The sequence below is a fragment of the Botryllus schlosseri genome, chromosome 3 (assembly GCF_051294905.1).
Source record: "Botryllus schlosseri isolate E-star chromosome 3, Bs_hap1, whole genome shotgun sequence".
In the NCBI taxonomy this organism is placed as follows: domain Eukaryota; kingdom Metazoa; phylum Chordata; class Ascidiacea; order Stolidobranchia; family Styelidae; genus Botryllus; species Botryllus schlosseri.
In genome coordinates this window covers 26,418,464-26,430,709 of record NC_137238.1, presented here as the reverse complement: position 1 = coordinate 26,430,709, position 12,246 = coordinate 26,418,464, and the positions used below count along the sequence as shown (strand labels likewise).

At 40.7% G+C, this 12,246-nt stretch overlaps 2 protein-coding genes across 2 annotated transcripts; both read right to left on the bottom strand.

Annotated features, from left to right (window-relative positions):
• Positions 1 to 731: 731 nt before the first annotated feature.
• LOC145436248 (uncharacterized) lies at positions 732 to 12,052 on the bottom strand. The gene is made up of 2 exons (XM_080313611.1): positions 11,163 to 12,052; positions 732 to 1,207 (listed from the first exon to the last, which is right to left on the bottom strand). The coding sequence occupies exons 1-2, from the start codon at positions 11,525 to 11,527 to the stop codon at positions 1,009 to 1,011; spliced, it is 564 nt and encodes a 187-aa protein (XP_080169737.1). The 5' UTR covers positions 11,528 to 12,052; the 3' UTR covers positions 732 to 1,008.
• LOC145436251 (uncharacterized) lies at positions 1,950 to 2,905 on the bottom strand. Its single transcript, XM_080313615.1, has one exon. It carries the CDS (start codon positions 2,757 to 2,759, stop codon positions 2,382 to 2,384), a length of 378 nt encoding a protein of 125 aa, XP_080169741.1. The 5' UTR covers positions 2,760 to 2,905; the 3' UTR covers positions 1,950 to 2,381.
• Positions 12,053 to 12,246: the final 194 nt, after the last annotated feature.

The following is a 12,246-nucleotide window of genomic DNA, read 5'->3' as shown; positions in this document are numbered from 1 at the left end:
AAGGAACCCAAAATAGTCACCAAAATATGAAAATTGTCATTGTTCCGATCATTCACTTGACGCAATTGGCTATTGTGTTGCCGCACTCCCGTTGTTCAGAACAATCAACCTTTTCTGTCTATTTTGGAGTAGTTTTAATGCCCTGGCTAGATTTCAATTCGTATTTTTGGAATCAGTGCGACACTTGCTTTCGATTAACGCCGACATATCAAATTATTCGGACGCTTGGATCGCGAGCTATAGGACTACTAATTATGCTGCTTTTTGCCGACTAAGAAGTACGCATCTCGACGTATTCAATCGTAAGTCACTTGTTGCACATCTATCCGTAAATTATTTATCAATACCCTGGGCCGTTACAGCACTTCGTCAGCCCCCCCCCCAACCGAACCGTAATACCGTAAACATCTACTAAGTAAAAAGTAGTAGACAATTTCAAGAACGAAAAAATTATTACAAGCGGGAGAAGAAAAAGAAAGGTGTTGAGCGATGGTTTTCAACCATTCACGGATTCCGTGAATACTAACTACGCATTGAGGTTTTATTGATTGCGCTTAGAACACAACAAAATAATTGATAAAAACGCTGATTTTTATGCACCATACGAATTCAATAGCACTCGCTCTTTAAATGTGATACCTGCGGCTGCAATGTTGCTTGATAACGTTTAACAAATGACTGCGTATCAACCTCTGAACCATTCCCAGTCAACATCTAATATACAATATAACTCCATTCATGTGCAGTTGTACTGTCAAAAATACGCTAATCGACACTTGCGATGTTGCTATGAACCTAATTATCTGCATTGTTGTCTCACCACGCTTCCTTGATACAAATCAAATGAAACTTTAAATAGAAGTCCATGGTCTCCTCGTTTCAGATACTGTAACTAGCGAATATATGTATCACAAGGAATGTATATTTTTGGTCATCGTGTACTGTTTGAAGCTTTCGTCCAAACACTCTCTGTACTCGGCCACCCGGATGACATACAGTATTCGGTTGTTACTTGCGTAGTAATTTGTCCGTCGTCTTTATTGAGAAACACCTCCATTGTTGTGAAGTCTTCTTTGTCGAGATGTCCAGTATACACACTTCGTTTGCGACCGAGTAGACATGGTCGTCTTCTGTGAACGTGGAAGAGATGGAGTCTTGACAAAATCGTATTTTCGACGGTCGCATACTCTTTATCCTCATGCTTGAACTTTAAATATATATACACGTTTTGATTCTTATAGCAGGACTTATACAGCGGAAACTCTATGCAGAAAGACTGCAACTTCAATTAAATCACTAGTTCTTAATCGGTGTTCCATGAAACAGTCTCGGGAGTTCTCTTTAGGTCAGGACACACACTCAACTCGCACATTTATGATTTGTGATGTTACGCTCACCTAGGCTACGATAGGTTGCAGCTAAATAGAAACACTACGATGACACTTTCCAAGGTGAAGCCTCGCATTTGTTGACAGGCATCTGACAGGGAACACTAGAAGCCACACTGTTTTTCAATTAATCTTTATTATAATGCTTTTAGGTGGTGTTAAAATTATATTTGAATAGATTTGTTCTTTTTCAATGGTTATGATGGAGAGTTCATTTATGCACCGTTCAAATGTCGTAATATTTTAGATGTGTATTGTGGTGGATTTTAGGTTCATTACTTAGCGAATGTGTGTGTTCCGCGAAGGCTTTTAGATTAGTGTAAGTGTTTCGCAGTTTTATAAAGCTTTAAAATCACTATTCTAAACTCAATACCTTCACTCTGCATTGCGCGGCAAAAACTAGGAGGTTTTAATTGACAAACCCTTAGCTAGAAGTAGAATTATTCTAAAAGCATATCTTAACTTAAATACATAAGTGCGGGTAAGCAAATCCTATTTAAGTACCTGGAAATAGTAGAAGTACTTCGTAACTGACCTTATCTGTTAGTAAAGATGTGACAATCAGTGTTTAGCCATTTAATCGGGTAGCGTGATATCTTGTGAGCTGAATCTGGTGCAATTAAAGGTCGCATAGTCGCACTTTATTAATAGAAAGTGACGTGTCGGCTTTATTCCTACAGTGATCAGCGGAGCGCAGTGTTATCGCTCAGGCGCACCTTTCTCGGTCGACTGCGCAATCGATATCTGAGCAAACACGAACATATCAGGTGTTATTGTTATTCAGTTGATTAGCTTTTTAAAGCGCCGGGTATATGGTACTGTCGAATGTCACAGCACTAATTTCAAATCACGTTGCCGATAGCACGAATGAATAAACGTTTTCAACTATTATGAATTTTAGTCCTATATATATATATGTTATTATAACGACGGGGAATGTCTATTATAGAAGCGTGTATGAAATTGTCAATGTTCAGATGATTTGTCATTCATCTATTGATCCCACATTTCGACATTGAAATGATCCAACACTTTGGCTCCGCCTCGCACGTCCACGGTGATGCCATCATTCTTTGTTGTGAATTTCCTACGATCACTCCTACTCATTTGATCCACCTTAACGTGGATTTTGTCTAAACATTCTCTGTACTCAGCCACCCGGAACACATACAGCATTCGGTTGTTACGTGTGTAATAATGTCCGTCGTCTTCATTGATAAACACCTCCATTGTTGCGAAGTCATCCTCGTCGAGATGTCCCGTACACACTTCGTTTGCGACCGTGTTGACATGGTCGCCTTTGGTGAACGTGGAAGAGATGGAGTCTTGAGAAAATCGTATCTCCGACGGTTGCAAAGTCATTTTCTGCATGTTTTTATGTACGATATTCTCGTTGGAATTTCCGATAAATTCGTAAGCACCGACTCCGCTATCAAACGTCGATTTTTGAACAGAATACGCTCTCACTCCCGTGAATGTTAGTTACAGCATCAGCGCACATTTGGTATGATGGTATTCGCAAAAGCGCAGCTCTTTATACATTCATTTAAATCGGGGAATAACCGAAGCGGTACTCACGAAAGACGCGCAGACTATACTGGTGCCTGAAAATAATCGTATTTTGTCGGTAACATATTTGTGATGCTCCCTCGGGGAAATAGCGACATTTCCGCCACATAGATTTTGCTGACGGTCATTGCTACGACGAGGCAATCGAAGTAGTCGGCGTTGCTACTCACCTTAAGGCAGAAGTAATACCGTGAACTTCTACTCAATGTCAAATAGAATTATAGCACATTTCACAATATGCCAAAATTAATTCAAGTGGAAGTAGAATATGAAAGGTCTATAAATCATCGGTCACAAACTCAAATTAGCTCGCGGGCCAATTTCCTGGTTTTTAATGACGCCTAGGGCCGCAGCATCAAAAACAGGAGTATTCGATGTATTTTCAATTATGCCTCCTTATCTTATGGGACCTCGTAGAATGCAGGTATTCCACACATATCGTGATAATGTGATGTACTATATCGTAATATTCACGCCTAACACGAAAAAATCACATTTTTAAATATTTGAATAAAATTGTTGTTTTACTTGGCATAACTTGTCGAAATATTGATGTACAGACACAATGCAGGGGGACAAATGCATCATGACATCGCGAAAGCTGTCGCGTCACAATTATGAAGCTATAGCGGATAGTAGATAATTAACAACATGAAATTATTGTATCATAGTGAAGAATTGTCCAATCGCCGAACTATCCACTGTTGTTACAGCTGTCGAACGTACTACTTTGTTAATCGCCAAATTTAATTGACGATAATAATATCGCTACGGTTCCAAGATGTAGCCTAGATTAGGGTTGCCATACGTCCGGACTTTCCCGGACATGTCCGGAATTTCACTGAAAAATCTGCGTCCGGGCGGAATTTCAAAAATATGCTTAAATGTCCGGAATTTTGAAGGCTTGAAGCAGGCTCAATAGGTTCTCGTAAATCAACACAAACAATATTATTTTCAAGCAGATTTATGCTATTTAAAATTGTTCTTCGCGTCGCGCGCGAGTTAACGCAACGTATAATGATATTAGTATGGACACCAGGCATCACCCTCTTCAAAAATGCAATCAAAAGTAATATAAATAACCATCATTTACTGAAATAAGTCAGATTGTAATCGCAATTATAAGCTAACGGAACATTCCTAGAGTTGGTAAAGGCCGATTGGATGCTTCAATCACAGAAGTGGTTCCAAATCTTGGGGTCGTTCGCCTTTTTCTGGGGATCGCGATTATGTTGGACGTAATCAGCTTCCTAGGCCGTGAGTTAGTTTGGGCAAGCTGAATTTTTTTTGGTAATCAGCTTATCAAGTTTTGACCTTTGCCACGAAACATTTTCAAGTGGGAAAAGAGGTCGCGACCATAAAGGTTGGAAATGACCGGATGTGCAACCTGCTGGACGCTGGTGCATTTTATAATAGCCTATTATATGGAAGAGTCGATAATATTGACAGAATTCATGCATAAAATTTAACAGCCAAATGCCTATAGTAAGTGCCCAACAAGTTACATCGACCACCCTAGGGTGGGCCCAAGATCAGTGCCATTTTGGGCGGAAGGGGGGAGAAAAAAGTTTGTTTCGAACCTGATTAAAACACATATACAGATAGCCCACCGACCTATCAGTATAGCAGGGCTGTCAAACACAATCCTGAGAGCCAGACACGGCCCGCCAGGTGATTTCATCCCGCCCGTGGAGGAATCTATTGCAGACCCTAGCAAGTAGCAATCACCAGAGCTCACATTACAGATGGCCCAATTCATGACCTATATGTTCCAGTCCATTCCTGTATAGTGTATACAGTCGATGGGCAATGCTTCGCTAGTGTGACGTCATATTGACGGTCAATGAGTTACACCTCATTTTAAAATCCGCTAGTGGGCGATAAAGAGTGTCCGGAATTTGCTCCACACAAATATGTTAACCCTAGCCTAGATGTATGTATGTATGTATTAATGTGCACAACACAGTGGAGCTGATCGCCTTTTTAGGCCTTGTGCTCCACGACACGAATTTTCATAATGTTTAGGGGTCTTTGCTTTTTTGCAATCTTCGGAACGGCCTTCAATTTCTCCTGCAGTCATTCTTCATCCTCTCTCGCTCCCATCGTGGTCATTGCTGCCAACTTGTAGCACGGATCACTTTCATTCTGGGCTTTTCAATGCACTACCGCAGTAGTGAGGTCGGCGATGAGGAGCCCAGAGAAACCTCCGACACGTAGAAGTTGGTCAGAACTGGGATTCGAACCAACGGTGCATTGCTGTCGTGACTGCAGTGCTTAATCAACTGCGCCACTCGCTTCCCATGATGCAAAATGAAGAAAAAAGATGAAACTAACTATATATCAAGGTAACATATTGCCTATTGTTGCCATACCGACTTGCTTAGATAACGAAATCCGCTTCGCTACGCAACGCCGGCTATGACCTTCTATATATTAGTATTCATCGTGACAGTTTTATAGTTCGTTGACTTCGTGTCTTTACCAACCCACGGCGTTCCAAGGCACAAGTCTTTCTCTAATTTTAACGTTGAACCGACTCAAGTCGTTTTCATCTTATATACCCCATGGTCAGTCCGAGCACAAGCTATTCTACGGAAGATCGCGGATACGTCGAAATCACAATCTTCAGTCACAAATCATCAACGGGTCATTTTTTTTATCAATCATGCACAGGTAATGTAACATAATAACTGGTCTGCCACTGCACAGTAGCCTTTGAAAGTGTTGCAATATTGAAGTTCGGCGAGTAGTTTATGGTTTTGGACAGTTTTGGATTGAATTTCAAGTTATCAAATCTTATATATAGATATATGTGGCGGTTAAATAATTTCGAATACTTGAAAATCCAAAATGCCGACGCGGGCCGTACAAAATAGACTCGCGGGTAGGCTGGGCAACATTGAGTACCTGAGTGATTCGATTCTGAATCACGGCTTACGCTTCGACTCGAGTCGACTATTCTAGTATCACTCATTATGACGTCCCAGCAGAATGTACTATGTCAAAGTACATATATCAGGGGTGGGCAATTATTTTCCTTCGCGGGCCAAATGAGAACTAGGAAATACCTTGGCGGACAATACACAGAGCAATAAAGTATAAGCTTGGGTTAAATCACGCGGAGCGCCAAAAATATTTCATTCAACTTCAACTTCACGCCTACCTTGAGATTCATTCACGCCCCCCAGTTCGAGAACCACTGCACTGAAATGTATATGGGATAGCACAATGCTTGTCTTGGTTGCTGCATTCCGACCAGTGTGCAGTGCAGCTCAAATACCCTTGATGTTGAGCGAAGTTTGCAGTTTTTCTGAAATTCACCCTCCCTTGACCAAGTGTTTCGTGTTTTTGTCATAATTAAATCCTTAATCTCGGCACTATACTCGGCAAAAACTAAAAAGGACGGGCTTATCCCTAACTCCAGTATACAACTATTTAGTGCTATTCTAAACCATATTTGAATTTCAGCTTTCGGCTTTCTCTTTTTGACATGTTCGTTCATCCTTTATGGGTGATAGATATGATGAGTCATATAGTAGTAGCGAGCACTGATTGACTTTTTTCTCGAATTAGGGATTTGGAAACGCCTCGAGTAACAATTTGGATGCGTAGCCTACCATATAATGCGCAATGTGACAATATCAACAACAAAGAAGGTTTGACCGAAACTTTATGGAATAGTGATTTCTTGTGAATTCGATTGCTACTCATAGTTTTCCACATTGCCTTTATTTTGAATCTGGATACGCATGCGAGGTAGGCCTACGTATAGGCAGGGTACTCGTGGTATATTAATGAACAATTGAACATGCTTCAAAATAAACGAATTTCCCATTCAGTTGATACATCCTATGGTTTTAGTCCACGCATAAACATTCAAAATGCAGGTTTATTGTTCTGAATTCTGAGCAACCTTTCACGGGCCGCACAGAATGGCTTCGCGGGCCGCATTTGGCCCGCGGGCCGCACTTTGCCCAGGCTTGACATATATCATCATCGGTATATTAAGAGTAAAATGCGCATATTTTAAAGAAATAGGCATATCAGCGCCGTCGATTAACACGCATTGAACGGGATTATGACTCTAGGATAAGAGATGGGCCACAGCGCATTTACTAACCGGAAAATGGGCCACGGCCAAGAAATGGCTGACAACCCCTGGGCTAGAGTGTACACACTACACAGTGAGAGTCGTAAATAGGATTCATTACAAAAGCTAGATTTTGCAGTATATTATGAAACCCATAACAATGCACCATGTTAATCCAATAGAACTCGGTCTTTAAATGTGATTCCAGCGGCTACAATGTTGGTTGATAACGTTTGACGACTGGATCAGTGTCAACCTCTCAACCCATTCTGTTCCATATCTATTATACAATATAGCCCTATTTATTTGCATTTGTGTAGTCGAAAATACGCCAATCGACACCTGCGGAGTTGTTAGAAACCAAATTATGTGCAATGTTTGTCTCAGCGCACGCTACGTCGGTTCAAAATCAAATGTAACTATAAATAGAAGGTCATGGTTTCCACATTTCAGATACTGTCATAAGCGAATATCACAAGGAATATATACGTGTAGTCGTGGTGTGTTGCAAGCTTTCAATTACATGGTAGGGTTGCATCTAAAACAAACGGTATTTTAAAACACTTTGTTTAAAACATGTTTGAAACAGTATTTTAAACGAAGGCCTCATGACCTTCAATATAAAAAAAATGTGTTTTTTTAGTTGTAAAATTATACCATAATGGTGTAAATACTTTCGAAAAAACATGTTGTATGAGCCTACGGACAATTACCACCCGATATAGCCGACATATATCGATATGGGATGGTTGGAACCCTCAAAATAGTCGGTTCAACATTAATAGTACAGATATATTTCGTCAAAGGAGCTATATTTACCATATATTTTCAATTGTCAATGTCAATCCAGTATGCCGTCACAATTGAATATTCGTGACGTCATGTCTTAAAAAAACATGTTTCAAATTAGAGCCTTGTTTTAAATATGTTTGTTTCAAATTGATTTTCGTTTTAAATTGATTTTTGTTTTGAATGCAGCCCTATACATGGGTATCGAGCAGGGGTGGGCAATTATTTTTCTCCGCGGGCCGAGTGAAAATCTTTAGCTATATTCTGCAGCGTAGTTTAATTTTATATCTAAATTACATTGCTAATAAATGCTGCTCGGTGAATGTGTTGATGTTAGGTAATGCAAAACTGACGCGTAAACATGATACATCTTCAGCCCTTTTCAAACCCGTACCCACGTTCCAGTATTAAGACACTACAGCAGTGGCTCTCAAACTTGTTTAGGCACGCCTCCCTTTATGATAGTGAAACATTTCGGGCCCCCCTCATCATGATGTCACAAAATATTAAAAAGAGCAACCAGAATGCTAGCAATCCCAACGGATAGTTTGATGGCAGGGAAGGTGATGGCTGTTTATGAGAGAATTCTGAAATATCAAAGTCGGACAATACACAGAGCAATAACTATGAGCTGCGGGGTAAAAATCACTTGACCTCGGTTTTGCGCCCCCTTCAGATGCTTTTACGTCGGTTCGAGAACCACTGCATTGAAATGTATTTGGGAAAGCTTATTGTCTTGGTCGCTGTCTTTCGAGCAGTGTGTAGCTTAAATAGCCATAATGCTGAGCGAAGCTTACAGTTTTACTGAAATCCGCGTTCCCTTGACTGAGTTTCAGTCTTCGTGTTTTTGTCATAAGACCTACTTTAATTAAAATCCTAAATCTCGGCGACATGTTCGACACAACCTAAAAGGTCTACTTCTGAGTCCAGTATACAAATATTTAGTGCTCTAAACCTTCTTTGATTCTTCGAAATTCAGCTTTCGGCTTCCTTTTTTAACATGCCGGTTCATCCTATGGGTGATTGATATGATGAGTCATATAGTAATCAAGAGCACTGATTGACTTGTTTTACGAACTAGGTAATCGGAAACGTATCACGTAACAATTTGAAACACAGATCATATAATGCGTAATTTGACAATGGCAAAAAAGAAGGCTTGAACTAAACTAACACACATTCAAAAAACAGGTATCATGTTTTGAATTCCAAGCATCCTCTCGCGGGCCGCACAGAATAGCTCCGCGGACCACACTTAGCCCAGGTTTGGTATAGAGAGTCCTTTTCCTTGCGTTTAGTGGTTCTCAACCTTTTTCACCCCGCGGACCGGTAAAATTTCAAAAAATTGACTGGCGGACCGGTGTCTTTTCAAAATTGAAATTAAGCCAAACTGTAAAGCATGCAGCCGTTTTCTGCAATTATATGATGCTAGAGAGTGAAATATAGAGTGTTTTGATCGTAATTAATTATCTTCACGATGGAATCCATGTGATTTTATGGTAGTCAGTCTGCTGAGTCGATGTAAAATTGCCTTATCCAGACGTGCTACCGCCGAGAGTCGTTTACAGTGTTTCGTGCCGAAGGCCGTGGGCTTATCCGACCACGCCAACTCGAATATTATTTTTCTCTTTGACAATATTGATACAAGAAGCGTTTCGGAGTCGAACCAAGAACCGTGTCGTGCTACTTGCTCATTGCCCACTGCCATCGGACGCATAGGCTACTCTGGCAACTACGAATACAATGTGTGACGCAGGAAAACACCTTACAGAAACCATACCGGCAATCCGTGCCGAAAAAGCACTTCTTCAGCCCACCCACAAAAGCGTTGATCTTGGCCCCACAGGTCGATAAAGCCACAGTTGGGCGGATGTTTTCCCCTGTACCTGTGAGCACATTCATTCTTTTCAGTGTAAGCAAAGAGTTTAAGTAGCTTAATCGAACCAATAGCGAAAATTTTCCATCATTAATGACTGAATCGGTTTTCTCGCTGTCGTATTTTTGGCACGCCTTTCGGAGTCCCATGTTAGCCTAATCTTTAATATTATGCGTTGGTACGTCATGGCGCGGTAATGGCTGACGCCCTAATGCCTATTTCTATAAATCATGCGTATTTGTCGGAGAAGGGTATCTAATATGCAAGACATTTAGTGACACTAAATCGCGCAAAGAGCGAAAAGAAATTGAAAAATGCTGGAAAAAGTTTCAAAAAATACGCTATGATTTATGTTCATCATGGTTGTAATGACTCGAGTCAATTTGTGTATTGACTTGACTTGTACTCGAGTCATTGCGCATGACTAGAATCAAGTAATATGACTCGAGACTTGGTCTATCAAGACAGGCCTTTCATTGCAATTTCGAAGAATAGTAAAGTTATCACGCTGATATTATTTCGTCTATCAATACCGGTACTTGAAAATGCTACCTGAAACTGTTAAAAGTGAGGAAAATGAGGATATTATGAATGAGAAGCATTCGATATCATCGAGTAGAGTTGTGAAAAGTGGGTTTCACATGACATTAACTCGAAACTGAAAAGTCCACACAATGACTTGGACTCGGACTCGAGTCAAAACACTATGACTCGGTGGTGAATTGAAAATCACCCGACTTGATTCGAGTCAAAACTAAAAAAGTGAGATTGACTTGTGACTCGGAACCTTATGACTTGGTTATAACCCTGATGTTCATTTGCAAAATAATTTCGGGTTCCTTTCAAGCTCAGCCCTTCTCCAAATGGGCGGTTTTGGGTGCCCCGGTTATGGTCCTGCACAAAATGAATGAATCGAAGACGAATGTTCGCGCGAACTGCGCTGTTTAGCGATAAGTCGGCTCGTACCTGTTCTGTACTTGTCGCTCGCATGTCGTCAAATGACACGTCTTGAACTTTAAGTCAAATCGAACATGTTTCCAGCCCTAGTGTTTATTTGATCAATGGACAAGCATTTTACATTGCATCCTGAATTTAAGGTATAAAATTGTAATATATACCTGGCGGACCGGCGGTTGAGAACCACTGGTTTGTATAATAGAATTTGTTCAAAATAATAGATGAAAAGTATCATGAAATATGTTTGCAGTATAGTCACCAAGCCGGTGATATAACAATGAATCCATTAAGATGTCGATATTTTACAAGCCTATATAATATAATTGATAAATACGTACACAAATCACCACAGATTACTGACGTAAAAATACACTGTCTTTTATATGGTCGCTTCTGATAATATCCAAGTATGAAAGCCACATATAGCGTGGTAAAAAAGTGTGCGTCAAATCGTGTATTTCCAGATGCATTGTCTTCCATCTAATGATCCCACCTTTCGAAATCGAAATGATCCAGTACTCTGGCTCCGCCTCGCACGTCCACGGTAATGCCATCATTCTTTGTTGTGAATTTCCCACGGTCGCTCTCCCTTTCGTTATCCACGTTAACGTGAATTTTGTCCAATCTTTCTCTGAACTGAGCCACCCGGAAAACGTATAGCATTCGGTTGTTACGTGTGTAATACCGTCCGTCGCGGTTATTCAGAAACAATTCCATTGTTGTAAAGTTATCCTCATCGAGATGTCCCGTACACAATTCGTTTGCGACCGAGTTGACATGGTCCCCTTTGGTGAACGTGGAAGAGATGGAGTCTTGACAAAATCGTATCTCCGAAGGTCGCATAATTCTTTTCTGCATGCTTGTCACTTTAGATATATAACTATTTTGGTAAATTTTGCAACACTTCTCTCGTGAACTGTATATCACCAGACAGCAGCGTCTACTGATTGCGTTAAAACTGGAGCTTTATTTAATACTCGCCTCTCAGCACGTAGAGCAGCAAACGCCTGATCTGATCGTGTTTACTGAGACGAAATTTAAGGTGTCGATCGCGAATGGAGAAATGAAAGTACTGTGCTCACCGATCAGTTGCTCACTATATGAATAAAACCGATACGTGAGTATTCATCTATAGAGTGGGTTCGTTCAAGCTTCAATTGCACCTACTGTAGTTCACAGACCATGAGCTCATACCCAATAGAGCTAGTCACCCGGAAACATATAGGTTGAGCTAGTAATTGTTTTATTAGCTGGCTACGCCCTGACATGTTCACAGCTTGAAACCATTAGTGCTATTCACACTAACTTTTTATTACCTTAACCAACCATAACTACTGCTAGTCACCAGAACCGGGAGGTAACCAGTAGGCTAAGCGTTCAGCCATAAGAGGCTTCGGAGGTACTCGTCACGAATCTGAGGTTAAGCCAGTGTTGGGAGGACTCGACTCACCTTTTTCGTATAACTTGACTTGATTCGGGTCACTTTGCTAAAATGACTTGACTTGACTTGACTCGGCGTATCAGAAATCTGGATTGACTCGTGACTCGGAGCAAAATCCATGAGTCAATTTCAAGTC

What these genes read in the sequence shown, in the direction of transcription:
- LOC145436251 (XM_080313615.1), bottom strand. Translation starts at nt 2,759, where the DNA reads ATGCAGAAAATGACTTTGCAACCGTCGGAGATACGATTTTCTCAAGAC.
- LOC145436248 (XM_080313611.1), bottom strand. Translation starts at nt 11,527, where the DNA reads ATGCAGAAAAGAATTATGCGACCTTCGGAGATACGATTTTGTCAAGAC. An exon ending in GATCATTTCGATTTCGAAAG is followed by an intron (nt 1,208 to 11,162) that starts GTGGGATCATTA and finishes ATATATTTAAAG; the next exon opens with TTCAAGCATGAGGATAAAGA.